At 42.2% G+C, this 25,665-nt stretch overlaps 1 protein-coding gene and 1 long non-coding RNA gene across 2 annotated transcripts; both read right to left on the bottom strand.

Moving 5' to 3' along the window:
* Positions 1 to 8,887: 8,887 nt before the first annotated feature.
* LOC129839026 (uncharacterized) lies at positions 8,888 to 10,019 on the bottom strand. The gene is made up of 2 exons (XR_008756970.1): positions 9,970 to 10,019; positions 8,888 to 9,703 (listed from the first exon to the last, which is right to left on the bottom strand). It is a non-coding gene; the product is annotated as an uncharacterized LOC129839026 (long non-coding RNA).
* Positions 10,020 to 14,704: 4,685 nt separating this feature from the next.
* Positions 14,705 to 25,642, bottom strand: LOC129839006 (gastrula zinc finger protein XlCGF17.1-like). The gene is made up of 2 exons (XM_055906275.1): positions 25,076 to 25,642; positions 14,705 to 17,612 (listed from the first exon to the last, which is right to left on the bottom strand). The coding sequence occupies exons 1-2, from the start codon at positions 25,389 to 25,391 to the stop codon at positions 16,828 to 16,830; spliced, it is 1,101 nt and encodes a 366-aa protein (XP_055762250.1). The 5' UTR covers positions 25,392 to 25,642; the 3' UTR covers positions 14,705 to 16,827.
* Positions 25,643 to 25,665: the final 23 nt, after the last annotated feature.

Raw genomic sequence — 25,665 nt, 5'->3', positions numbered from 1 at the left:
CCGATTATACGTCACGCTGGCAGCATCGCCTGAAAGACGCACATCGCCGTCTGCTGACTGGAGGGGAAACGCAGTTGAGGATCATATTTTATTTTCAGACAAAGATTCTTTTAAATTAATTTAATTAAATAATGCTAATATATTGAGACATACAAAGACAGGAATGTGTTGATTGATTAGTGCGAATATTATTATTTTTTTACTACAGCACATTTAAGGCAGCTTCATTAAGTCATACTAAATCTAAATAAGTAGCTAGCTACTGTAGGTCTATACTGCTCCTACATGGTGTAACAATACATAATGTAGATGTATATAATGAACAGACTAGGTCTATACTGCTCCTACATGGTGTAACAATACATCATGTAGATGTATATAATGAACAGACTAGGTCTATACTGCTCCTACATGGTGTAACAATACATCATGAAGATGTATATCATGAACAGACTAGGTCTATACTGCTCCTACATGGTGTAACAATACATCATGTAGATGTATATAATGAACAGACTAGGTCCATACTGCTCCTACATTTTTGTATTTTTATTTATTTCACCTTTATTTAACAAGTAGGCCAGTTGAGAACAAGTTCTCATTTACAACTGTGACCTGGCCAAGATAAAGCAAAGCAGTGCGACAAAAACAACAACACAGAGTTACACATGGAATAAACAAACATTCAGTCAATAACACAATAGAAGATCAAGATTATTTTTTTTGTTTAGGAATATTGTGAAACACGATCATTCCACTATTAATGCAGATATTATGGACATTTTATTTATAACTTGTAATTAAATTATAATTGTAGCTCCTTTAATTTAGAGCCAAAATGTATTTGTGTGCCATTGCCCTGCTATTAAAAGGGACAGGCGACTATTTGAGACACAGCCTCAGGAATGTTTGGTCACATGGAATCAAGTGGTCACTAGATGTCTACGGTGCCAAAGAGATTGATAGTTGGGGGTGTTGAGTGTGTTGATATAACGGTAATAATGTCAAAATTCCACTTTTAACAACCATCAGAATTGGTTAAAAAAAGGTTATGCCCGAGTGGCACAGCGATCTAAGGTTCTGTATCACAGTGTTAGAGGTGTCACTATAGACCCGAGTGGTGTAGCAGTCTAAGGTACTGCATCGCAGTGCTAGAGGCGTCACTACACACCCGGGTTCGATCCCGGTCTGTACCACAACCTGCTGTGATCGGGAGTCCCATAGGGCGGCGCACAATTGGCCAAGCGTCGTCCGGGTTAGGTGAGTTTTTGGCCGGGGGGGCTTTACTTGGCTCATCGCGCTCTAGCGACTCCTTGTGGCGCCTGCAGGCTGACCTCAGTTGTCAGGTGAACGCTGTTTCCTCCGACATATTGGTGCCGATTCCTTCGTGGTTAAGCGTGCGGGTGTGAAGAAACTCGGTTTGGCGGGTCATGTTTCAGAGGATGTATGACTTGACCTTCGCCTTCCCAGCCCGTTGCAAAGATGAGACAAGATCGAAATTGGGGAGAAAAAAAGGGGGTAAAATGATCAAAAAGGATATTGAAAAAAGGTTGCATCCCAACGTGGCAATAAACAGCAGGCAAAGTGACTGTGTCAGGACAAAGTTAACTCAAACGTTTTACCATTGGAACACTTGATGTAATTAAATCAAACGTTTTACCATTGGAACACTTGATGTAATTAAATCAAACGTTTTACCAGTGGAACACTTGATGTAATTAACTCAAACGTTTTACCATTGGGACGCTTGATGTAATTAAATCAAAGTTTTACCATTGGGACGCTTGATGTAATTAAATCAAAGTTTTACCATTGGGACGCTTGATGTAATTAAATCAAAGTTTTACCATTGGGACGCTTGATGTAATTAAATCAAAGTTTTACCATTGGGACGCTTGATGTAATTAAATCAAACGTTTTACCATTGGAACACTTGATGTAATTAAGTAATTGTTATTTTCGGATATAAAGACTACGTTGTATCAACAAAAAACGGATTGCAACTTGCAAAACATCTGGGAAGAAAATTACAGACGGAGGCGCAACAACTTCCAACTTTGTTCGACATTTGAAGCTGCACAAAGAACGGTAAGTCGTGGCTAATATAGTCGACAGCTATATACATTTTAAATCCTGCCTGATGTTACTGCTGTTCCTAAAACCATTGACATACGTTAGCCTACTGTAACTACACACAGAGAGGGTGTGTTTGTGTGTTAAGGTTGGGCGATGTAGGCTTGTACACAAACGATTGCGCCCCATAGCTTGTCTTGACTTGGGACTTGAGTGCTAAGACTTGAGACTTACTTGTGACTTGTAAAACAATGACTTGGTCCCACCTCTGGCATGTACTGTATTCTATCCTATTCTACTGTATCTTAGTCTGTGTATTACTCATCTCATATGTATATACTGTATTCTATTCTACTGTATCAGTCTATGCCGCTCTGACATCACTCGTCCAAATATATATTCTTAAATCCATTCCTTTAGATTGTGTATATTACGTGTTAGATATTATTGGACTGTTGGAGCTAGAAACACAAGCATTTCGCTACACCTGCAATAACATATGCTAAACAAGTGTATGTGACAAATAAAATGTGATTTGATGTATAGAGGTCTGCTGTTGGAGGTCATTCTACACTTCGGGGATCTCCTGCATGTATTTTCTGATGTTTAATCAGACCACTTGAATGAGAGTATCTCTTGTCACACTGGTTAGGCTTCCCTCCTGTGTGGCTAAGTTCAAGTTGGGTACTGAGGTACCGTAACCTCTTAGCTGAAAGTCGAAGGCCGGAGGGCAGTAAAGTTTTTTGGGGGTAACGATTCTCAGCCGTTGTTGCTTTTCTTTTCAGTTTGTCCTTTTATGGAAGAGAGCGGAAGTGGAGATGGTGCAAAATTCTTCAAATAGGTCGGTCCCTGGGATCGGGCTGGCGAATACGGTTCGCTTTGCGTGGAAGGACAAGGAGATGGAGCCATTCGGACGTGAAACTTTTGGAAGGACTATCTTAATGTGGATCCTTAAACTGACAGGGAAGGATGTGTTTTGCCTCCTAGGTTACCCGTTGGAGGGAACTTATGATGTGGCTTTACACACAGAAGAAAAAAACGACGAGATCCTGAAAAAGGTGAGAGAAGTGGGAGGTGCGAGGCCGATGTGCCACTACGAGGTAACCAGCTTGGCAAAAAACAATTTCAGGATTGTAACTGTGAACATTTATAACCCATATGTCAAGGACGAGGAGGTGAGGGCCTTTCTGGGGAGATACATGGATGACATCTCCTCAGAAAGGCACCTCAAGGACTCCCTGGGTTTTTGGAATGGGAGGAGAGACTTCCAGGCCCTCCTCAGGGAGGACCCAAAGGGACTGGGCGGCTACCTTCATCCTCCAGCTATATTCTCCCTGGGGGCTGACAGGGGGACATTGTTTTATGCACGTCAGCCCCCGTTTTGCAGGCGTTGTATGGCCTATGGCCACATCCTAGCCTCGTGCAGCACAAGAAAGTGCGGATTTTGTGGATCTGGGGAGCACGAGGCGAAGGACTGGAACGCGCTCAAGGCGTGCCACAAGTGTGGCTCGTCAGCACACCTGTGGCAGGAATGCCCGGCTCGTCAGAGGTCACACATGTCTAGGGCTAGGGGAGGAGCGGGGGAAGGGGGAAGAAGGGGAGGCCCAGACCAAGAACAGAGCACAGGCCCAGAGGGGACGGCCTCACGGAAGGAGGAGGAGCAAAGAGCGGCAGGAGGAGAGGGGGACAGAGAAGGCAAGGGAGCAGCAGAACCGGGAGGAGAGGAGGGAAAAGAGGTGGAAGGAAGCAAGGGAGTGGAGGGAGAGGTGGTGGCAGGACCAGTGGAGGGGTAGTGGGGGGACAGCAGAATGTGGAGCGCCCTCGTGGAAGAGATGGGGGGAATGGTGGAGGAGCTTGAGGGGAGGGAGGGTGGTGTCTCCCTGTTATCGCCAAAGAAGAGAGGGAAGAGGAAGGGGCTCTTGACAGACATCGAGAGGGACGGGGGGCCAAGCGAGTGATGGGGGCGGGAGAAACTGTGTCCTCGCTGGCTTCCCCAGCCCCTCAACTCCTGGTGGAGCTTGATACACCAAGCACGGCTCAGGGCTGGCCAACTGAGGGGGGGGTCGCAGTTCCTGTTTGGGGACACGGGCTTCCCTACTCTCTACCCAACCAGATACGGGGCTGGGGAAGTGGAGGAGTTTGGTGGTCAACCCAGAATGCAGGGCACTCGGGAGCCAAACACCCTTCCTGCATCCTGGGTTGGTGAGATGGAGGAAGACGGGTGGACGTCGGGGAGAGAGACGGCGTCCCTGGAAATGGAGCAGGGGAGCATCGAGTGAGACTCCTGTTTTTTTTTTGGGGGGGGGGGGGGGGGTTAGTAGTTGGGTGATGGTTGGGTAACTTTGTTAGTTTAAATGTAAGCGTTTAAGGGATTTTGTTAAGAGGGCGGTTTTTTGTTATTTAGAGGGTGTGGGTTTTGACTTTTGTTTTTTAAAGGTGGTTCACCTGAGGGATGGAGGGGATGTTAACAGATTTAGGAGGGAGTGGCAAAGGGGAGTCGGTTTGGGGTATAGGTGGGTTGCACTCATCGGGGGTAGGGATTTTGTGTGGGTAAAGGTTGAGGGTTCATTTGTGGTTATGCAGGGGAGGGTTTTGGGGGTGGATGTCATCTTAAGGGATTGCAGATATAGATTAGTGGGGGTGTACGGGCCACAGGTGGCGGCAGACAGGAAGGAGATGGTGGACTGTCTGGCGCCACAAATAGGCAAGTGGTAATAGGGGGGATTTTAATATAGGTTTAGGGGTAGGGGGGATGACAGTGCAGGCGCCATCACCGGGCTAATGGCTTGCCATGGTCTGGTTGATGGAGGCCTGCACACTACTCCGACAATGGCTGGTTCCACTTGGTGCAACTCCCGGGGGTTGCGCGGAGGCTTGACTATATTTTTATGTCTAGGTCCTTGGGTCAGTTGTCTAGGCAGCTGTTGCATGTTTTATTTTCGGATCACGACGGGGTGCTCCTGCAGGTGAGGTAACCAGTCTGCCTCTTCGGTAGGGGGTACTGGAAATTAGATCGGGATGTGCTGGATGAGCTTTCATTGAAGCCTTTACTGGTTTGTTTCGTGGGATTGAAGGCCTCCGGTCCATGTGTGAGGGGGTGTTAGAGTGGTGGGATTTAGTTAAGGTATGGACAACAAGCTCAAGGACCTGAATTGGTTGAGCCTCCACAAGTGCTTGCCGGTACGTTTCATCATGTACAGGCATAGCTTGGCGCGATCCCCCACCTGTTCAAGACCATCTTGTGGCGGGGAGGAGACACCTTCTGGGACTGTGCCTTTGCCGGAGTAGTATGGGCACGGCTGTTGTTAGGTGGGTGAAAGGGAATTTTATTTTAACTTGGGCTAGGGTAGAGAGAGGTGTAGGGAGAGCGAGTGGGACGGTCAGGGACAGGTTTCTGCTCTGACTTCTCATAAGCCTCTTTAAACGGGGGCTGTGGGAAGCCAGGTAGGACATGGTAAAGACAGGGTGAGATTGGGGGGTGGAGGGGATAGTGAGGAGGGTGGAAGGAAATTTGAGGGGGAGGGAGGAGAGGAAGTGGGGGCAGCATGCTGTCCGGGAGAGGTGGAAGGGAGGTTTAGGGCTGGAGTTAATTTGGATGATTTAAGGGGATAGATTAGGGACGGGAGATAGGGGAAGGTAGGGCTTTAGAGATGTAGTTTGTAGGCATGAAGGGGAGGGAAGATGCTCCCCTGAGTTTTTGTTATTGGGTTTTTGTTTCGTTTTGAATTTAAAAATGCCTATATTTGAGTTTGTTTGTAATATTGATGCTTTTGTTTTGTAGGAACGTAATAACTTTTATATATAAAAATTCTTCCACTATGTCAATATAGTGCATGGTATGTACTTTTAATATCACTTTTCAACCAACCCAGTGCATTTGTTGAAAATGACAAATTTTGAAATCAACAATATGTCAAAGGATTCAACTGCTGAAAACTGAAACAAACAAATGGATCAAACGGATCAATCCCACTGGACATTGGGTTTGATTCAGACCCTGCCAGCATGGCCAGAGATGTAACTTATAACCACAGAACCAACACAGACCTTTCATGCATGACTAAAAACACCTAAGTATTAGATTTACTGCCCTGGTCTGTATCCGCCTCAGACACCATTCACAATGCTGGCTGAGGTACGAGTAAAACATGACATATTATTTCCTAATTGTAAAAAAAATCCCCACTCCATAATCAACTAGTCTCTCTCTGTTTAACCAGAATAACATGAATTGTGTCCTTCAAACTGTTAGACTGTTAGTCCATAATCATATTCAGCTACTTAGATGTCATGTATTGTCATGTTATAATGAAACATCACCAAGTGAAATAAAGTTGATAAGATATTCTTAATAGACATTAAATAAAAAATGGTTGTTCAGAAATCATTAATTATCATGTTGCTCTCATGAAATGAACCAAATATTTCACAATCATTCCCACTGCTGATATTCACATAGAATAATTACAAGGATCATATTTCTCAGTTGCATTGACCTGCAGACATCAGACACCACCTCTCCCCTATGCACATGTGACTGAAATGTAACCAATCACAAAAATCACTGAGCCAGCGTTGATGGCCCAATAAAAAAACAGCAAGTTTCTGCCAGCCAATTGGATAATTCCAGTGCAGTACATGTGTAGGGGGATATTTCCAGTACAGTACACGTGTAGAGGGATAATTCCAGTACAGTACATGTGTAGAGGGATAATTCCAGTACAGTACATGTGTAAGGGGATAATTCCAGTACAGTACGTGTGTAAAGGGTGTAAAGGGATAACTAGAGTACAGTACATGTGTAGAGGGATAATTCCAGTGCAGTACATGTGTAGAGGGATAATTCCAGTACAGTACGTGTGTAAAGGGATAATTACAGTAAAGTACGTGTGTAAAGGGTGTAAAGGGATAATTAGAGTACAGTACATGTGTAGAGGGATAATTCCAGTGCAGTACATGTGTAGAGGGATAATTCCAGTACAGTACGTGTGTAAAGGGATAATTACAGTACAGTACGTGTGTAAAGGGTGTAGAGGGATAATTCCAGTGCACCGGTTAGTGACTGGAGACTTACAATGATGAAAACAGGTCCCTCGTGGAATGGCAACAACATGGCTGCTTGTTAAAGAAGAGATGGAGGGGGAGAGAGAGAGGTAACCATATGCTGAAAACAGGTGTATTTATCCCTGTGTTTCCTGTCTCTCTGTGCCAGTTCATCTTGTATGTCCAAATCAACCAGCGTGGTTATTCCCGTGCCCATGCCTTCTCTATTCTCTTTTTTATAGTCCTTCAGGTTCTGACCCTTGCCTGCATTCTGGACTCTTTACCCGCCTGCCTGACCATTCTTCCTGCCTTCACCTCGAGCCTGCCTGCCACTCTGTACCTCCTGGACTCTGATCTGGTATTGACCTTTTCCCTGTCCACGACCATTCTCTTGCCTACTCCCTTTTTGGATCAATAAACATCCAAGTGTCCATCCATCTGCCTCCTGTGTCTGTATCTGGTTCTCGCCTTGTGCCCTCATACATATGTGTCATATATTGTCCTCACTGGTTTCGTCCCATAGATTCATGCACTTGTTGGAATCTCGAACGAACACTGCAATGTCATTCAGTAGTGAGAAAAGGGATTCACTTGCCACAACAACCCCAGTGGTGTCAGTTAGCACAAGGTTGGGGACATGTGAGTAACACCATATGTGTACTTGGTTAGGAGACTCTCCTGTGAGCGATGCAGAGAAGCCCCTGTATTGTCCCTGCATATTAGCTGCTCTGTCTGTTGCATTACCAACACACTGTTTGATATCTATGTCCATCTTCTCAAGGGTCTGTTTCACCAGGTCCACAAAGTACTGTCCAATCGATGATTCACAGTCAATGACCTCAATGAGTCTCTGGTGGACAACATCAGTGACATATCGCAGAACTACTGCACACTGGTCTTTGGATGTTAAATCCTGTGTTGTGTCCATTTGTATTGAGAACATCCCTGCCTTTCTCACTTCCAACAGCAATTGTCTGCTGAATCAACATTCTGATGACTTCAATGACTTTATTTGCTGTTGTTTTGGATGTCATAGTTACCAAGGACCCTCTTCCTTTACTTCCCATCTGCTTCTTGCTCTTCTCAATGCTCCACCAACATGCTCTTGTAGGCAGACATATTTGCTTAGCAACAATATAAGCTCAAGAAACGTGTCATGATTGACGGCCATGTTTCCCAAGTTATATGCAGCTTCGTGTCTGTGTCCTCTGTAGCTAAGCCCACATTTACCAATAACTTTAAATACATCAATCACACGTTCCATGACCTGCCTCCTCTTTCTGACCTGGTCTCGTTGAACTGACATTTGCTTATCACTCAGAAGGGTACGGATGTCTGCTTTGCTGGCTCTGAGGAAAAAGGCTTCTGCACTTCCTCTATGGGTCTTGCTTCTCTCATGTTCCTGTACTCTCTGATGGACATGTTTCCAGGCCTCCTTTGACAAATGCACTATCACTGGCTCAAGGTTTTGCGAATGCAAGACATACTGAGCAGAACAAGGAGTGAGTTACTTCAATGTAGGTCAGCCATTTTCTGTTTGTGCCATCTTTGGAGTGGAATACATTGGGAATGACTCTGAGGGGATTGTTTTGGGTGGTAGTGAAAAAATAAGTCGAAATCCTTGGACTGAGGACGGGAAAATAATAAAATGGATTTTCAGTGCTTTCGCTGTCCCTTTATTTTCCCTGTACTGGGCTCTGAACCTCTCTCTCTCTGCACATCTGGTTGCTCTGCAGAATTGTAAGAACCGACGCAGGACAGGAGAAGCAGGTATGGGGAGTCAAACATTTATTCTGGAACAGACAAAGAACATGACAGGAACAGTGTAGGCACACGGATAAACAAGGACATATGACAAACAATTCCGAAGCAGGGAACAGAGCTAGGAAACAGACAGATTTAGGGAAGAAAATTACACAAGTAATTGAGTCCAATAAGTGCAAACAGTTATGTTTTTGTTTTAAATTTACAAAATTAAAAATTTACATTTTAAATGTTTTCTTTACTCAAGTATTACAATTGTTTTTTAGGGGTGTAGGGTGGAAGCTGCCTCCGCGTAACAGGGAATCCCTGTCCGTCGGCTTCCTGTATAGGTCTGTGCTAAAGCCACCCCCCTCCCTCTTAATAAAAATGTCCAGATAACTTGTTTCATGCGCATCAAAGGTGAGGGTGAATTTCAGATGTTCACTGCTTGTAATGTTGCTGGCTGGCTAAGATAACTGCATATAGCTAACGTTAGCTGGCTGGCTAAGATAACTGCATATAGCTAACGTTAGCTGGCCGGCTAAGATAACTGCATATAGCTAACGTTAGCTGGCTGGCTAAGATAACTGCATATAGCTAACGTTAGCTGGCTGGCTAAGATAACTGCATATAGCTAACGTTAGCTGGCCGGCTAAGATAACTGCATATAGCTAACGTTAGCTGGCTGGCTAAGAACCGCATCCTCTTCTTTTACAGTAATATCATCCTCCTCTTTCACTCTGAACGCGTCTTCCTCTTCTTTGTATTGTGACATCCTCTTCTTCCTCTTTCACGACAACGTTCAGCCACAGTCCCTCTTTCTCTGTCCAGCAGACCTCCTCTTCTGTAACAGGAGGAGAGTAGCTTAGTGAGCTCATGGTCGGAGATGTTACCTAGCTATGCTAATGATAACTTAACCAGCCCGCTAGCTATGCTAATGCTAACTTAACCAGCCCGCTAGCTGACTAATAACAACAACCGTAAATATGAAATTAAAACGGATAACTAACTAAGTTACACGACAGAAGTGGGTTTAAAACACAGTGGCTAATAAACACGAAAGCGTCTAAAGAGCTTTTATTGGTTCGGCTATTTTGGCTAGCAACCTACCGAGGTGGCTGACAAACTGTTGCTGCTGTTGAAAGAAGCGTTCCGTCCACTAGATTAGACGTCACACTAGCAGCATTACCTTAAATTCCCAGACCGCCATCTGCTGACTGGAGTGGGTAACGCAGTTAAGTAAAATTAAATTCACATTTTCAGACAAGTTAAAACCTCTACAGAGTACCTAACCCGGATCCGGGAGCACCCCCCACCCCCCCCACACTGATTAGCATCGCTAGCATAGCGTCACAATTAAATAGTAGCATCTAAATATCATTAAATCACAAGTCCAAGACACCCAATGAAAGACACAGATCTTGTGAATAAAACCACCATTTCAGATTTTTTAAATGTTTTACAGGGAAGACACAATATGTAAATCTATTAGCTAAACACGTTAGCAAAATGACACCATTTTCTTACTCCAACAGTTTCTTACTCCATCAGGTGCTATCACCAATTCGGCTAAACTAAGATATTGATAGCCACTAACTAACAAACAAATTCATAAGATGACAGTCTGATAACATATTTATGGTATAGCATAGTTTTTTTTTTTTAAATGTGCATTTTTCAGGTATAAATCACAGTTCTACATTGCAGCTGCAATCTGATATAGTGCTGATGCAGCTAGAACAATTACAAAGACCAACGTTATATAACTAATTACTTGTCTTAAAACATTTCAGAAAAAATACACAGCGTACAGACATTGAAAGCCCAACATCTGGTGAATCCAAACAATATTTCAGATTTTTTAAATGTTTTATAGCGAAAACAAAATGTATCGCTAAATTAGCATAACCAGGCCAGCCAGAACCAGCTGGACGCGCCCGACCAGTTCACATGCACGACAGATATATGAAATAACATCGTAAATTGGGTCTTACTATTGCTGGTCTTTCATCAGAATGTTGATCAAGGTGTCCTTAGTCCTGATGAGTCGTTCAATCCATTCACAATGGCAACTTCCCCTCTTCATTTAGCCTGGGTACTGGTCGACTGGCACGGTCCATGTCCAAAGTTAAAAAACTCAAAGAACGGAACACGGCAAAACTCCCGAAAAAATTCTAATAATCTGATTAAACTATATTGAAAAAACATACATTACGGTGATATGGTCACATGTATCAAACAAACTTCGACACGGAGATAGTTTTCATCCGTAACGTCAGCATAACAAAAGACAATGCCACCTCTGAAAACGCGCATTTCAGAAACCGGAAGTTGTCGGTCACGCTAAAGAAATAGGTCTTATTTCACGTCAGTACAAGATAAACAAAAAATTTCTCCTCTGACGTCTTCCAGACACCCAGAGGAAGAAGAAGGAAGTGTGATTCGGGTCATAGGTGGCGTGACCATATATAGGCAGAGCGTTGAAGCGAGCATACACATCTTGCAATCTTCTTCTGGCTCAGGGAAAGTGCTGTGAAATGACCTGTGTTTGACTCAGAGACTCAATTGGAACGGTTTTAGAAACCATAGCTTGTTTTCTATCCAATGTTATATGGTTATATGCATATAGTAACAGCAATAATTGAATAAGAGGCAGTTTAATCTGTAGAGGCAATTATGCTAATGCGAAACAGCACCCCCTGTATTCTCAAGAAGTTAAAGTGTAGGAAGCATGAGTTTTTACTCACCAGTGTAACAACACAGTGTGATTAAATACTTAGTAACTTAGTTATATGTACAAACAGTTATGTTTTTGCTTTATTATAGATTTCTTAACATCTTCTAAACTACCCACAATGCACTATTTCTCAACGTCATATGGCGGATCTACTCTGTACTACCGAGTTTCTATGCTAGAAATCATTAGCCAAACCTCATGCTTTCATATACTGTGTGGTTGTATTATCTAGTGGGAACTCGTTAGCATAGTAGGCTATGGTGTCTACTTGCCGTGGGCTCAAAACGAAAGAGAAAATCATACCTGCTTGCTCCTTTTTGTTTTGTCAACTTTTCGATGGGGATGTTACGTTTGATACCGGAGCTACGAGGCATGCGTCGAAATCGCTAAGCAGTAAACTTCAAAGCAGTGTGCTGATGCCTGTATCACTTTATCAGCAGGACGTGATCAATGACGTCTGAAGCTTAATTTCGTTGAACAACAACCTGATTGGTTTGGTATTGGGCTTGTTCGACATTGCAGCCGACAGTACAGGTGGCTGCTGACTGATTGAGCTGCAAATCACCTTGCATCATAAATAACTACTCATTATTATTTATAAATCAGTCAGCCAGTCACCATTTACCCACAACGCAGCATGGACTTGATGCTCTCGAACACGGCCAGTGGTTTAGTAAATGACATAATGGCTACGCTGCCACGGCGTGTGACTTCATCTATAAACATGTGGCTGTTCTAAATTCTGTGTCGCTCAAATCCTTGAGTAATGAACCTAATTTTTGACACAATTGGCTCGAAAGCATCAATGCTTCAGGAAGCTTTATTTCCCCATCACTACTTTTCAGCATGTTTTCTGTGAATTAGACTACGGGAGTTTTGTAACTTTTTCCACCTTGGTTTACTGTTAGTTGGGTTCTGACTGGTCTCCGGTAGTTGGTCTCACTGACCATAACCGTGCTGGTTGGCTACGCTGGTTAGGCTAATAGCTAGTTGGCCAAATAGCTAACGTTAGCTGGCTGGCTAAGATAACTGCATATAGCTAATGTTAGCTGGCTGGCTAAGATAACTACATATAGCTAATGTTAGCTGGCTGGCGTAGATAACTGCATATAGCTAACGTTAGCTAGCTGGCGTAGATCACTGCATATAGCTAACGTTAGCTAGCTGGCGTAGATAACTGCATATAGCTAACGTTAGCTGGCTGGCTAACTGCATATAGCTAACGTTAGCTGGCTGGCTTGGATAACTGCAAATAGCTAATGTTAGCTGGCTGGCTAAGATAACTGCATATAGCTAACATTCTTTGATATTTGGTTAGATGTTGTTATGTATTTCCAAAACGTTGGTTTACTTTAATCACTCAAGTCATGAGTGCAAATGATTGGTTTAATTTAAAGTTATACATTTGAAGTTATTTCTATTGTAGTTTTCATCATAGGGAATAGGCTGGTCCTCCATATTACTTCACACCTGACTTTGGCATTCTTCTGAATTCTGATTGGTTTAATGTAATAACTCCAAAAATAGAACAGTGAGGTGTAACTTTGCATTGGGAAAAATATTTTATTTTATCTTTTTATAAACAACACAAAACATACAAAGGACAACATCATACAAACATTAACTACATCACACCTGCCCAGACCCACTAGAACACACCTCCATCTCCCTTAACTACATCACACCTGCACAGACCCACTAGAACACACCTCCATCTCCATTAACTACATCACATCTCCATTAACTACATCACACCTGCTCAGACCCACTAGAACACACCTCCATCTACATTAACTACATCACACCTGCCCAGACCCACTAGAACACACCCCCATCTCCATTAACTACATCACACCTGCCCAGACACACTAGAGCACACCACCATCTCACCTGCCCAGACCCACTGGAACACACCTCCATCTCCATTAACTACATCACACCTGCCCAGACCCACTAGAACACACCTCCAGCTCCTGCATCATTCTCCACCACATGGGCTCAAACTGCACCATGTTATTTGTCTCCCAGCACTTTAATGTTTAGATAATAAATTATTTGACCTTTCCACTGTGTTATCAATGGAGGTTTTTAAGTATAGTATTTAAGATGATTGAGGAGAAAAGTATCATCCAACCATCGGGTAACTTGTTTCATGTGCATCAAAGGTGAGGGTGAAAATTCAGATGTTCACTGCTTGTATTGATGAAGGAGTGGAATCAATGAAGTTCCTCTGCTGTCCCCTGGAATAGAAGGAACACGTCATCAATGAAGACTTTTTCAGAGCCTGATGAGGTGCTAGAATGGATTGTTAGGGCTGACAATCACATTCTTCTCTAACAACCACACATACAGAGTGGCATAATTAGATGCTATTTTTTTAAATTACGACTCTTGTCTGTTTCTTTTACACCTAATTTTTAAAGAGACAGAATGCACAATGGTCAATGTTATCTGCGATCCTTGAGACAACCCTACCCTAAACCCTAACCTTAACCCCTACCTTAATGCAAGCACATTGTAACTTTTGTGCATCCAGACCTAATGCAACTTGGAGTGATCAGATGACAGAAGTCACATTAAGGTGCCAGGTGTAACTGAGGCCATAGATGCTCCATTTCCATTACTTTGAGTGTTTTATATAATATGACTAAATGTGTTTCTGTGTTGCAGGGGCAGTCAAGAAATGGAACAGCAAGGCCACAGAACATGACATAAGCAGAGCTGTGGGAGACAACCTCAAGCCCCTGGTAGAGTCGGGGGTGGTGTTTACCACTCCACCACGCCTTCAGCAGGCTGGAAAAATGGGATTGATCCATTTGTTTGTTTCAGTTTTCAGTAGTTGAATCCTTTGACATATTGTTGATTTCAAAATGTTTCATTTTCAACAACTGCACTGGGTTGGTTGAAAGGTGATACTAAACGTACATACCAACACTATTTTGACATAGTGGAAGATATACTGTTTTTCATACTAAGACGACCTGATTGGGTTCATTTGTTGAAATCAAATTAATAAACTGCGGTTGAAAATTAGCCAGCTGGCTAAAACCGTCACTTTTACTGAAACGTTGATTAATGTGAACTGTCCCTGTAAAAATAAACTCGAACTCAAATCAAGCTTTATTCTTACAGCACATTTCAGACATGGATGCAATACAATGGCTTCACAGGAAAATACAATTAAAATAAACAGAAATATTTAGTACACAACAAACAGAAGACTAACAACTGAAAAACGAATGAACATTAAGGAAATTCCATTGATTAAAATATTATTTTGATGCAATATCCAACCCAAAATATAAGCTTGTTTTTTAGGAGGGGCTCTGAAAGACACTATGGGGGTGTCCACTGAAAGTTGACTAGTAACAACAACTGGGACCTAAAAGACACCCACCATGAGACCCACTAAATCTGCTCAAGAAGAGGCAAACAAAGACAAATAATCCTATATTTTAGTTGGGCAAGTTTGCTCACCACCAACAGAAAACAACTTCCATTTCACATTATAATCAACTACAATGCTTCACCTTCACCAATATAAACATGGTGTCTACTGGCTGTCAACAGGTAAAACAAGAAACACACATTTCTAAATAATAATAAACAATAGTATTATTTTTTTCTCATTTTTCTTTCTATAGAATCTGAAAACTCACTAGCTTCTAGAACTCTTGTCTCCCTAAAACTCACTAGCTTCTAGAACTCATGTAACCCTAAAACTCACTAGCTTCTAGAACTCTCGTCTCCCTAAAACTCACTAGCTTCTAGAACTCTCGTCTCCCTAAAACTCACTAGCTTCTAGAACTCACTAGCTTCTAGAACTTTCGTCCCCTTGGAACGAGCCCAAACATAACTCATCTCCAATACAGAAAAACGTGCAGTCAAAATCAATTGGGATCTATGGTAACGCACTGGCTAAACGCAAAACACAAATCTTTTTGACTGCCCACCCTTGAGACAATCAGCAACCAAGTTGTCCTTACCACAGACACGTCTGATTTCAAGAGGAAACTCCTGCAATATCCGTAGTAACTTTCCACCTCATTGTGGAGCTTTTTTCTCTTTTCAGGGTTCACTAGATAGGCATGTTGTTGGATCGGGGCCCAGTCCCCAATGTCATGCTCTAGTACATTTGGGTTGGCACATGTGAGAATTAACCCTGATATTCTCAAAACAGAGTAACAATGTCAATATAATTGTACCCCAAAAATTGTCAGTTGGTTGCATAAATAATTATAATTTCTAAATGTTACATGAAATGTAAATATGAAATATTTGATTGCATAGTCTTATTTTCAACATCTTTTCAATTACATTTTGCTAGGTGGGATAGCCCAATGTCAAAACACAGTTTTAACGTGTCTAAATCAATAACCAATGTGCAGAAACAGTTTGGGATAAATGTAAAACCTAAACATAAAATGTGCTATAGACACAAACATCTGCCACAATAATCATATTACTTGTATTTTTTAAACAAGCAGCTTATAAACTGCACAAGCACCAGAAACGCTGTTGTTTTGACAAGTAGCAATATATCACTGATATCAATTAAGGGGGAAATCAGGTTGTACTTGCTGTTGAAATTAACATAACTAAAAAAATAAATGGAAATTGGAGATATTTGTTACCTCACTGATTAGAGGACAACCTGCAGAAGACAGTCAGCTATTTAGGGGTCGCTAAACAAAGGAACCCAACACTTATTTGTCATCACTCATTGATATCATGTTGAAATCAATTGTGATGAGGTTGCACGTCCTGTTAAAACTAACAGCTCAAAACCCACACGGAATCTGGGAATAATGTGTACATATCTGGTTAGAGGACAATTTGTAGAAAACAGCTCGCTACATTTTGAAGTGTTGTATTTTGATTCAAGTGGGTCATCAACGTGGTAAGTGTAACACAACTCTTTTTGTTAGTCACTTTTTGTTAAATCTCAGTAATAGTAACTCTTTCAATTCAGAGCCAGTATTATCCCCTGAGGCTAATATCCATATCATGATGAAATCAATAGAACAGGGGGCAAACGATTACGGATCGACATTGTGACATTATTAAAATACTTCTACTACAATGTTTAAACATTCTACATTGTGACATTAATTAATTGATATCATGAAACAACTCCTTCATGTATGTATTTTCTGATTTTTGATCAGAGGTATTTTATCAGATTATCTCTGGTCACACTGATCACAGCTGGGATTTCTCTCCTGTATGTGTTATATGGTGTGTAGTCCGCTTGCTAGACGTAGTAAAACTCTTCCAGCATTTAGCACAGCTATTAGGATTCTCTCCTGTGTGTGTTTTCTCTGGTGTGACATCAGGCTGGTTGACTGAGTAAAACTCTTCCCACATTGCGCACAGCTATACGGTTTCTCTCCTGTGTGTGTTCTCTGGTGTACAGTTAGATAGCTAGACGTATTAAAACTCTTCCCACATTGATTACAGCTAAAAGGTTTCTCTCCTGTGTGTGTTCTACGGTGCGATATCAGGCTGGTTGACAGAGCAAAACTCTTCCCACATTGAGTACAGCTATACGGTTTCTCTCCTGTGTGTGTTCTCTGGTGAAGAGTCAAACTGCTAGATGTAACAAAACTCTTGCCACATTCATCACAGCTATAAGGTTTTTCTCCTGTGTGTGTTCTCCGGTGTTTAGTCAGACTGCTAGATGTAACAAAACTCTTCCCACATTCATCACAGCTATAAGATTTCTCTCCTGTGTGGGTTCTATGGTGTGATATCAGGCTGGTTGACTGAGTAAAACTCTTCCCACATTGAGTACAGCTAAAAGGTTTCTCTCCTGTGTGGATTCTCTGATGAATTTTAATGCCTGATGATGAGGTGAATCTCTTCCCACAGTCAGAGCAGCAGTGAGATTTCTTCCCTGTGGGTCTCTGCTGGTGTTTCTTGAGGTGTTCTAATGTGGAGAGACTCTTCTCTGCCTCTTCAGCATCATGAGTTTGTTGAGGCTCCCCAGAGGATCCACGATAGTCACGTCTCTCTCCTGTGTGAACAACAAAGTCAGACAGATAGTTAAAGGACCACAACAGCGGTAATCCACTGTAAAAGGTGATGCCAACAGCGTAGCCATGACGTTGTACAACAATTGACGTCTGTAATGAATGTAATGATTATTTGACAATTGTCTTAAAATGAGCAACAATAGTCATATTTTGTCTTGTTTTCACATTAGTAGTAACATCTAAGATTGTAGGCTAGAAATAAGTTATTCATGTTGTTGAAACTCTAAGCAGTGTGCCAGACGACTTTTGGTCTCCAATATAGGCCCCTTTTTGTGTTTCCTAAAATTGCGGCACGAGGGTGATGCACAAAACAATTTGGTTGTAGAAACTCCTCCCCACTAATGAGGAAAACACTAGTTATGGATGTAGTATATCTGGTAATGAGGAAACCACTAGTTATGGATGTAGTGTATCTGCTAATGAGGAAACCACTAGTTATGGATGTAGTATATCTGCTAATGAGGAAACCACTAGTTATGGACGTAGTATATCTGCCTGGAGCAAAAAGGGTGAGGAAAGATTTTAGTTTTCACAATGTATTCTGAATGTGAATGGGGGAAAACTCAGGGGAGTAACCTCCATTTCCAGGTTGCTTATGAGTGCATTTCACACTACTTTGGATTATAATTGTAAGGCTCGTTTGAATGTCCTGCTTAATATAATGTTTGTGTCATCGCAAATCAACCACTTTGTATTTAAAAAACACTTCAACCAGTAAAATGCTCTTTGTCTAGCTTTTCCATCAGCCTGACAATGAGGGTTTGTACACGGTTTGCCAAATTGGCCCATAACTTCACCTAACAACAACATAGACCTACTATAGGACCCATAACAACAACATAGACCTACTGTAGGACCCATAACGACAACATAGACCTACTGTGGGACCCATAACAATAACATAGACCTACCGTAGGACCCATAGCAACAACATAGACCTAATGTAGGACCCATAACAATAACATAGACCTATTGTAGGACACATAACAATAACATTGACCTACTGTAGGACCCATAACAATAACATAAACCTACTGTAGGACCCATAACAACAACATAGACCTACTCTAGGACCCATAACAACAACATAGACATACTGTAGGAACCATAACAACAACATAGACCTACTGTAGGACCCATAACAATAACATATACCTACTGTAGGACCCATAGCAACAACCTATACCTATTGTAGGACACATAACAATAACATAGACCTACCGTAGGACCCATAACTTCACCTAACAACAATATAGACCTACCATAGGACCATAACAACAACCTAGACCTACCGTAGCACCCATAACTTCACCTACCAATAATAGACCTACTGTAGGACCCATAACAATAACAGACCTACTGTAGGACCCATAACAATAACATAGACCTACTGTAGGACCCATAACAATAACATAGACCTACTGTAGGACCCATAACTTCACCTAATAATAACATAGACCTACTGTAGGACCCATAACTTCACCTAACAACAACATAGACCTACTGTAGGACCCATAACAACAACATAGACCTACTGTAGGACCCATAACTTCACCGAACAACAAATAAAGGAAAATAGCTCTGTGTGTTGTACAATAGCCTATCCATCAAGGAACAGTTCTCTACACATTATGAGGTAAGTATCTCTGTGTCCAAACAGACTAACGAGACCCTACTATAAATCAAGCAGACAATAACATTATAAACATCAATTTGTTGGGGATGTTGGATCCAACGTGGAGCACGGCATAACTGTCTTTACCATAGTAATGAATGAAGAAGCACTTTGGTTGTTGTTGCATGTCGTGATGTTTGTCATGTGACTGTCATTCAGAAGATGATTTCCTGGATCGGCTGATGATAGTTGAACATGTGAATAACTAAACAGCTACAGTATTAAGAATGATGTGTAATTATTGAAGAACCGCGTTAATGACAGTATCCATTTGGGTGTTGTCACTAAAGTTACGATTATTATTATTTTTTTATATATTTTTTTCAGCTTTATTTAACCAGGTAGGCCAGTTGAGAACAAGTTCTCATTTACAACTGCAACCTGGCCAAGATAACGCAAAGCAGTGCGACAGAAACAACACCACCGAGTTACACGTGGGATAAACAAACGTACAGTCAATAACACAATAGAAAAATCTATATACAGTGTGTGCAAATGGAGTACGGAGGTAAGCCAATAAATAGGCCATAGTAGCGAAGTAATTACAATTTAACAAATTAACACTGGAGTGATAGATGTGCAGATGATGTGCAAGTAGAAATACTGGTGTGCAAAAGAGCAAAAAAAGTTAATAAAAACATGGGGATGAGGTAGGCAGTTGGATGGGCTATTTACAGATGGGCTGTGTACAGCTGCAGCAATCGGTAAGCTGCTCAGATAGCTGATGCTTAAAGTTAGTGAGGGAGATATAAGTCTCCAACTTCAGCGATTTTTGCAATTCGTTCCAGTCATTGGCAGCAGAGAACTGGAAGGAAAGGCGGCCAAAGAGGTGTTCGCTTTGGGGATGACCAGTGAGATATATCTCCTGGAGCGCGTGCTATGGGTGGGTGTTGCTATGGTGACCAGTGAGCTGAGTTAAGGGGGAGCTTTCCCTAGCAAAGACTTATAGATGACCTGGAGCCAGTGGGTTTGGCGACGAATATGTAGCAAGGGCCAGCCATTCTAAGTCAGAACCGTCCAGAGTAGTGATGCTAGTCGGGCGTGCGGGTGCGGGCAGCGATCGGTTAAAGAGCATGCATTTAGTTTTACTTGCGTTTAAGAGCAGTTGGAGGCCACAGAAGGAGTGTTATATGGCATTGAAGCTCATTTGGAGGTTTGTTAACACAGTGTCCAAAGAAGGGCCAGATGTATACAGAATAGCCAGAGAATTGAACCCTGTGGCACCCCCATAGAGACTGCCAAAGGTCCGGACAACAGGCCCTCCGTTTTGACACACTGAACTCTATCAGAGAAGTAGTTGGTGAACCAGGTGAGGCAGTCATTTGAGAAACCAACTATTAATCGACACACAATAGAATTCTCATTCATCTACACACAATAGAATCCTCAATAATTAACACAAATGTGAAAACAGGTTAAAAAAAGAAAATACTTAGTTTTTTTCTGATGGTTATGCTATCTTGTTTCAGAGGGGTGTCATCAATAGCACAGATAATAAACAGAAATACCTTATTTACATAAGTATTCAGACCCTTTGCTGTGAGACTCGAAATTGCTTTCAGGTGCATCTTGTTTCCATTAATCATCCTTGAGATGTATCTACAACTTGTTCGGAGTCCACCTGTGGTAAATTCAATTGATTGGATATGATTTGGAAGGCAAACACCTGTCTATATAAGGTCCCAGAGTTGACAGAGCATGTCAGAGAAAAAGAAAACAATGAGGTCAAAGGAATTGTCCGTAGAGCTCCAAGACAGGAGTGTGTCGAGGCATAGATCTGGGGAAAGGTTCCCAAGAACACAGTGGCCTCCATCATTCTTAAATTGAATAATCTTCCTAGAGATGGTCACCCGGCCAAACTGAACGATTGGGGGAGAAGGGCCTTGGACAGGGAGGTGACCAAAAACCTGATGGTCACTCTGACAGAGCTCCAAAGTTCCTCTGTGGAGATGTGAGAACCTTCCAGAAGGACAACCATCTCTGCAGCACTCCACCAACCAGAACTTTATGGTAGAGTGGCCAGATGGAAACCACTCCTCAGTAAAAGGCACACGACAGACCACTTGGAGTTTGACAAAAGGCACCTTAAGGACTCTCAGACCACGAGAAACAAGATTCTCTGGTCTGATGAAACCAAGATGGAACTCTTTGCCTGAATGCCAAGAGTCACATCTGGAGGCAACCTGGCACCATCCCTACGGTGAAGCATGGTGGTGGCAGCATCATGCTGTGGGAATGTTTTTCAGCAGCAGGGACTGGGAGACTAGTCAGGATGGAGGGAAATATTAATGGAGCAAAGTGCAGAGAGATCCTTGATGAAAGACCTGCTCCAGAGTGCTCAGGACCTCAGACTGGGGCAAAGGTTCACCATCCAATAGGACAACGACCTTAAGCACACAGCCAAGACAACGCAGGAGTGGCTTCGGTAGAAGTTTCTGAATGTCCTTGAGTGACATAGCCAGAGCCCGGACTTGAGCCCGATTTAACAACTCTGGAGAGACCTGAAAATAGCTGTGCAGTGATGTTCCCCATCCAACTTGACAGAGCTAGAGAGGATCTGCAGAGAAGGATGGGAAAAACTCCCCAAATGCACTGTATACAGCAACAGCTCCCCCAGAAGCATTCCTGTCTTTTCTGTAGATGTTATATCCCTGTATTGCTACTGCTGGATCAAAGGAATTATCTCAGTGAGTTTCAGAGATGAACAGTAGAGTGCATTCCAAATTCAATAGGCAGGCAAGTTAACAAAAACGTTTCAAATAAAAACTATTCCAGAAAATGTCAAAGGGTATATAACGCCCGTCCAAGAGACTGTCGACCAATCGCGTTCACATTGTCATGCTGCTAATTCTCACGAAATCCCTTTTTAAAGTCAGGGTATGAGTCGAGAAACATGCCTATTTTCCTTGAAAGTACTTAATGTCACGATTGCAAAACTATGCAATATTACAGAGTTAAATATCTCTAATTATCTCTGAAAATATTTGTATTGTTGTGCTTCTTGTTCACGGAGGGTAATTCATGCCAATGTTCTTTTCTTTAAGCTATTAATACATAATACCTATTTGAAATATTGCCCTCCCATGGCAGCATTTACCAGCCACCAGGTTCAGGAGCTTTAAAACCACAAAAATATTTAAAACCCAATTCTATTTTTTCCCAAAGTCAAGATATAAATTATTCAAACTGAACATAATATTATTATTTAATATAATATTATTTAAGGCTATTTTAGTTTGAGTCAAAGATAGTTTTGGAATAGTTTGAATTTTTCAAACAGGTTTGTTATTTTATTTCAGTTTACTAAATAGTTTTCCCCTAAATACATTACATTTACGTCATTTAGCAGACGCTCTTATCCAGAGCGACTTACAAATTGGTGCATTCACCTTATGATATCCAGTGGAACAACCACTTTACAATAGTGCATCTAAATCTTTTAAGGGGGGGGGGGTTAGAAGGATTACTTTATCCTATCCTAGGTATTCCTTAAAGAGGTGGGGTTTCAGGTGTCTCCGGAAGGTGGTGATTGACTCCGCTGACCTGGCGTCGTGAGGGAGTTTGTTCCACCATTGGGGTGCCAGAGCAGCGAACAGTTTTGACTGGGCTGAGCGGGAAAATACTTTTTCTATAATAAGCATGGAGGTTTCCCCTATCAACAAGTCATAGGTACTGGCGACAAAGCGCCTCGTAACCTATCTGGGAATGGGACAAACGTAACCCTTCTGTGGTAACAGACAGGGGTGATTTGTAATCAAATCTAATTCCCAGGAATGGGGTTCATATGAACCACAGAGACTGTGTGTGGGATAATAACATGGCCCTGTCCAACCCTGCTTGTTCCCTCGACTCCGCTACCAACCACCAATCTCCAACAGGGCTCTTAACCTGTATCACTAGACACCTCATAGTGAGCTACAGGTAAGAATCAGCAATGAATCCCAATAATGAGACATCTCTGGGAGGGGTGTCAGCAACATTTAAAAAAATAAATATATATAGTGTTTTATGACAAACCGTTTTTTACAAATCCGTCAAGACACCAACTTAGACTTTACCGTGAAATGCTTTAATTACAAGCCCTTAACCAACAGTGCAGTTCAAGAAGAAAACGTTTACCAAATAGACTAAAATAAAAAGTAATAATAAAAAGTAACACAACGAGAATAACAATATAGAGGTTATATACAGGGGGCACCAGTACCGAGTCAGTGTGGAGGTTATATACAGGTGGCACCGGTACCGAGTCAGTTTGGAGGCTATATACAGGGGGCACCGGTACCGAGTCAGTGTGCGGGGGTACAGGCTAGTTGAGGTAATCTGTACATGAAGGTGGGGGCGTAGTGACTATGCATAGGTAACAAACAACCAGTGAGTAGCAGCAGTGCACAAAAGGGAGGGGGTAGGGGGGTCAATGTAAATTGTCCGGTGGTGATTTTATAAATTGTTCAGCAGTCTTATTGCTTGGGGGTAGAAGCTGTTGAGGAGGCTTTTGGTTCTAGACTTGGCGCCGCGGTACCACTTGCCGTGCGGTACCACTTGCCGTGCGGTAGCAGAGAAAACCGTCTATGACTTGGGTGACTGGAGTCTCTGACAATTTTGTGGGCTTTCCTCTGACACCGCCTATTATATAGGTCCTGGATGGCAGGAAGCTTGGCCACAGTGATGTACTGGGCCGTTCGCACTACCCTCTGTAGCGCCTTAGGGTCAGATGGCGAGCAGTTGCCATACCATGCTCTCGATGGTGCAGCTGTATTACCTTTTGAGGATGTGGGGACCCATGCCAAATCTTTTCAGTCTCCTGAGGGGGAAAAGGTTTTGTTGTGCCCTCTTCATGACTGTCTTGGTAAATACCCACGTGGGTGATTGAAAGATGAACTGAGGTCCACACTCCAGTCAAGTTGATGGTGGTAATGCACCTTAAAGTTGGTTGCCAACCGCCATATAAAGTCCAAAGAAGAAAAAGAAGCCTAAAAGGTAGGTGAAATGACAAGAAACGAATTTGGTTTACCGTTTGGGGTATTGCGACTGGTTACTTATGTTGATGTGATATGAAAGTATTGTGTGAAATTATTCTGAATTGAAAATACAGCGATTTATGTTTCTAGAAATGTATCGCAATTGAGAATGGATTCACATTTAGATGGAATATTTGACTATTTTACCTGCCTGAGCCAGTCTACCTCTGAAAATAACATACAGTCCTTGGACCTTGAGGAGTAACGGGGGCAGCAATCAGCAGTAGAAACAATAACAAAGCGTACGCCCTGCCTGTTTCGGTAAATAGCTGAGGGATGGTGCTGGAGAAATGCAACCATCCATGATATCAACATTCTAGTTTTAACCATGTTTTGAGGATATACCGTGTTTGTTTATATTTACTGACAAACATTGGAGTAAAAAAAACACGTATATTTTGGGTTCTGATGGGGTACGACAGTTGAACTAAGCTCATGAGGCATTTATAAGTGATTTCTTCAAGAAACAGATGGGTACATATCATTCATGTATTAGTCCCAAAATGGATGTAACAACTGCTGATATCCCCTTTAAGACTACATATTGGACTAAACCAATAGAAGATATTGAGGACCACAGTATTTCAGGCATTGTCATTGGATGCATTTGATCAATTGTTAAAGTTTTGGTGATGGTCCACTCTTGATGTTCTACACGTTAGTGTAGCTTCAGCCATTCCAACAGAACAACATTAAAGTGTAGAACCCCTTTACTGCATATTGGTTCAACGACTGCAGAGGCGGTACTTACTGGGGTTAAACGGATCTCCAACCTCCTCTTCTTCCTCCAATGTGACAGTCATCTCCCCCTCCTCCTCTTTCACTCCAAAAACGGAATCCTCCTCTTTCTCTTCTTTTACTGTAACATCCTCCTCTTTCACTCTGAACGCATCTGCCTCTTCTTTCACTGTAACGTCTTTCTCTTCTTCTTTCACGGTAACAGCCTCACCCTCTACTTGTTTTTGTATTGTAACATCCTTCTCTTCCTCCTCCTCTTTCACCAGAGCTTCTTTCTCCGTCCAGCAGACCTCTTCTTTAGCAGGAGGAGAGTAGCTTAGTGAACTCATGGTCGGGGATGTTAGCTAGCTAGCATTAGCGACTAGCCTAGTTCAAAGCTAACTTAGCAAACCAGCTAGCTGACAAACAACGTAAATATATAATTGAATGGGCCAACAAGTACATACGACATAAATGTGTTTAATACACAGCGACTAATATACACCAAAACCGTGTAAAGAGAGTGAATGTTGTAGCTATGTTTGCTAGAAAGCTACCGAGGTGTCTGACGAGCTGTTGTTGTTGAAGAGCATCCCGTCCACTAGATTATACGTCACACTGGCA

The sequence above is a fragment of the Salvelinus fontinalis genome, chromosome 40 (genome assembly GCF_029448725.1).
Source record: "Salvelinus fontinalis isolate EN_2023a chromosome 40, ASM2944872v1, whole genome shotgun sequence".
In the NCBI taxonomy this organism is placed as follows: domain Eukaryota; kingdom Metazoa; phylum Chordata; class Actinopteri; order Salmoniformes; family Salmonidae; genus Salvelinus; species Salvelinus fontinalis.
This window is presented reverse-complemented; position numbering and strand designations above follow the sequence as displayed.

Excerpts from the sequence above, each read along its gene's own strand:
- LOC129839006 (XM_055906275.1), bottom strand. The coding sequence starts at position 25,391 with ATGAGTTCACTAAGCTACTCTCCTCCTGCTAAAGAAGAGGTCTGCTGG. Across the intron at positions 17,613-25,075 it reads TGGAGATCCGTTTAACCCCA|GAGAGAGACGTGACTATCGT; the intron begins GTAAGTACCGCC and ends TTGTTCACACAG.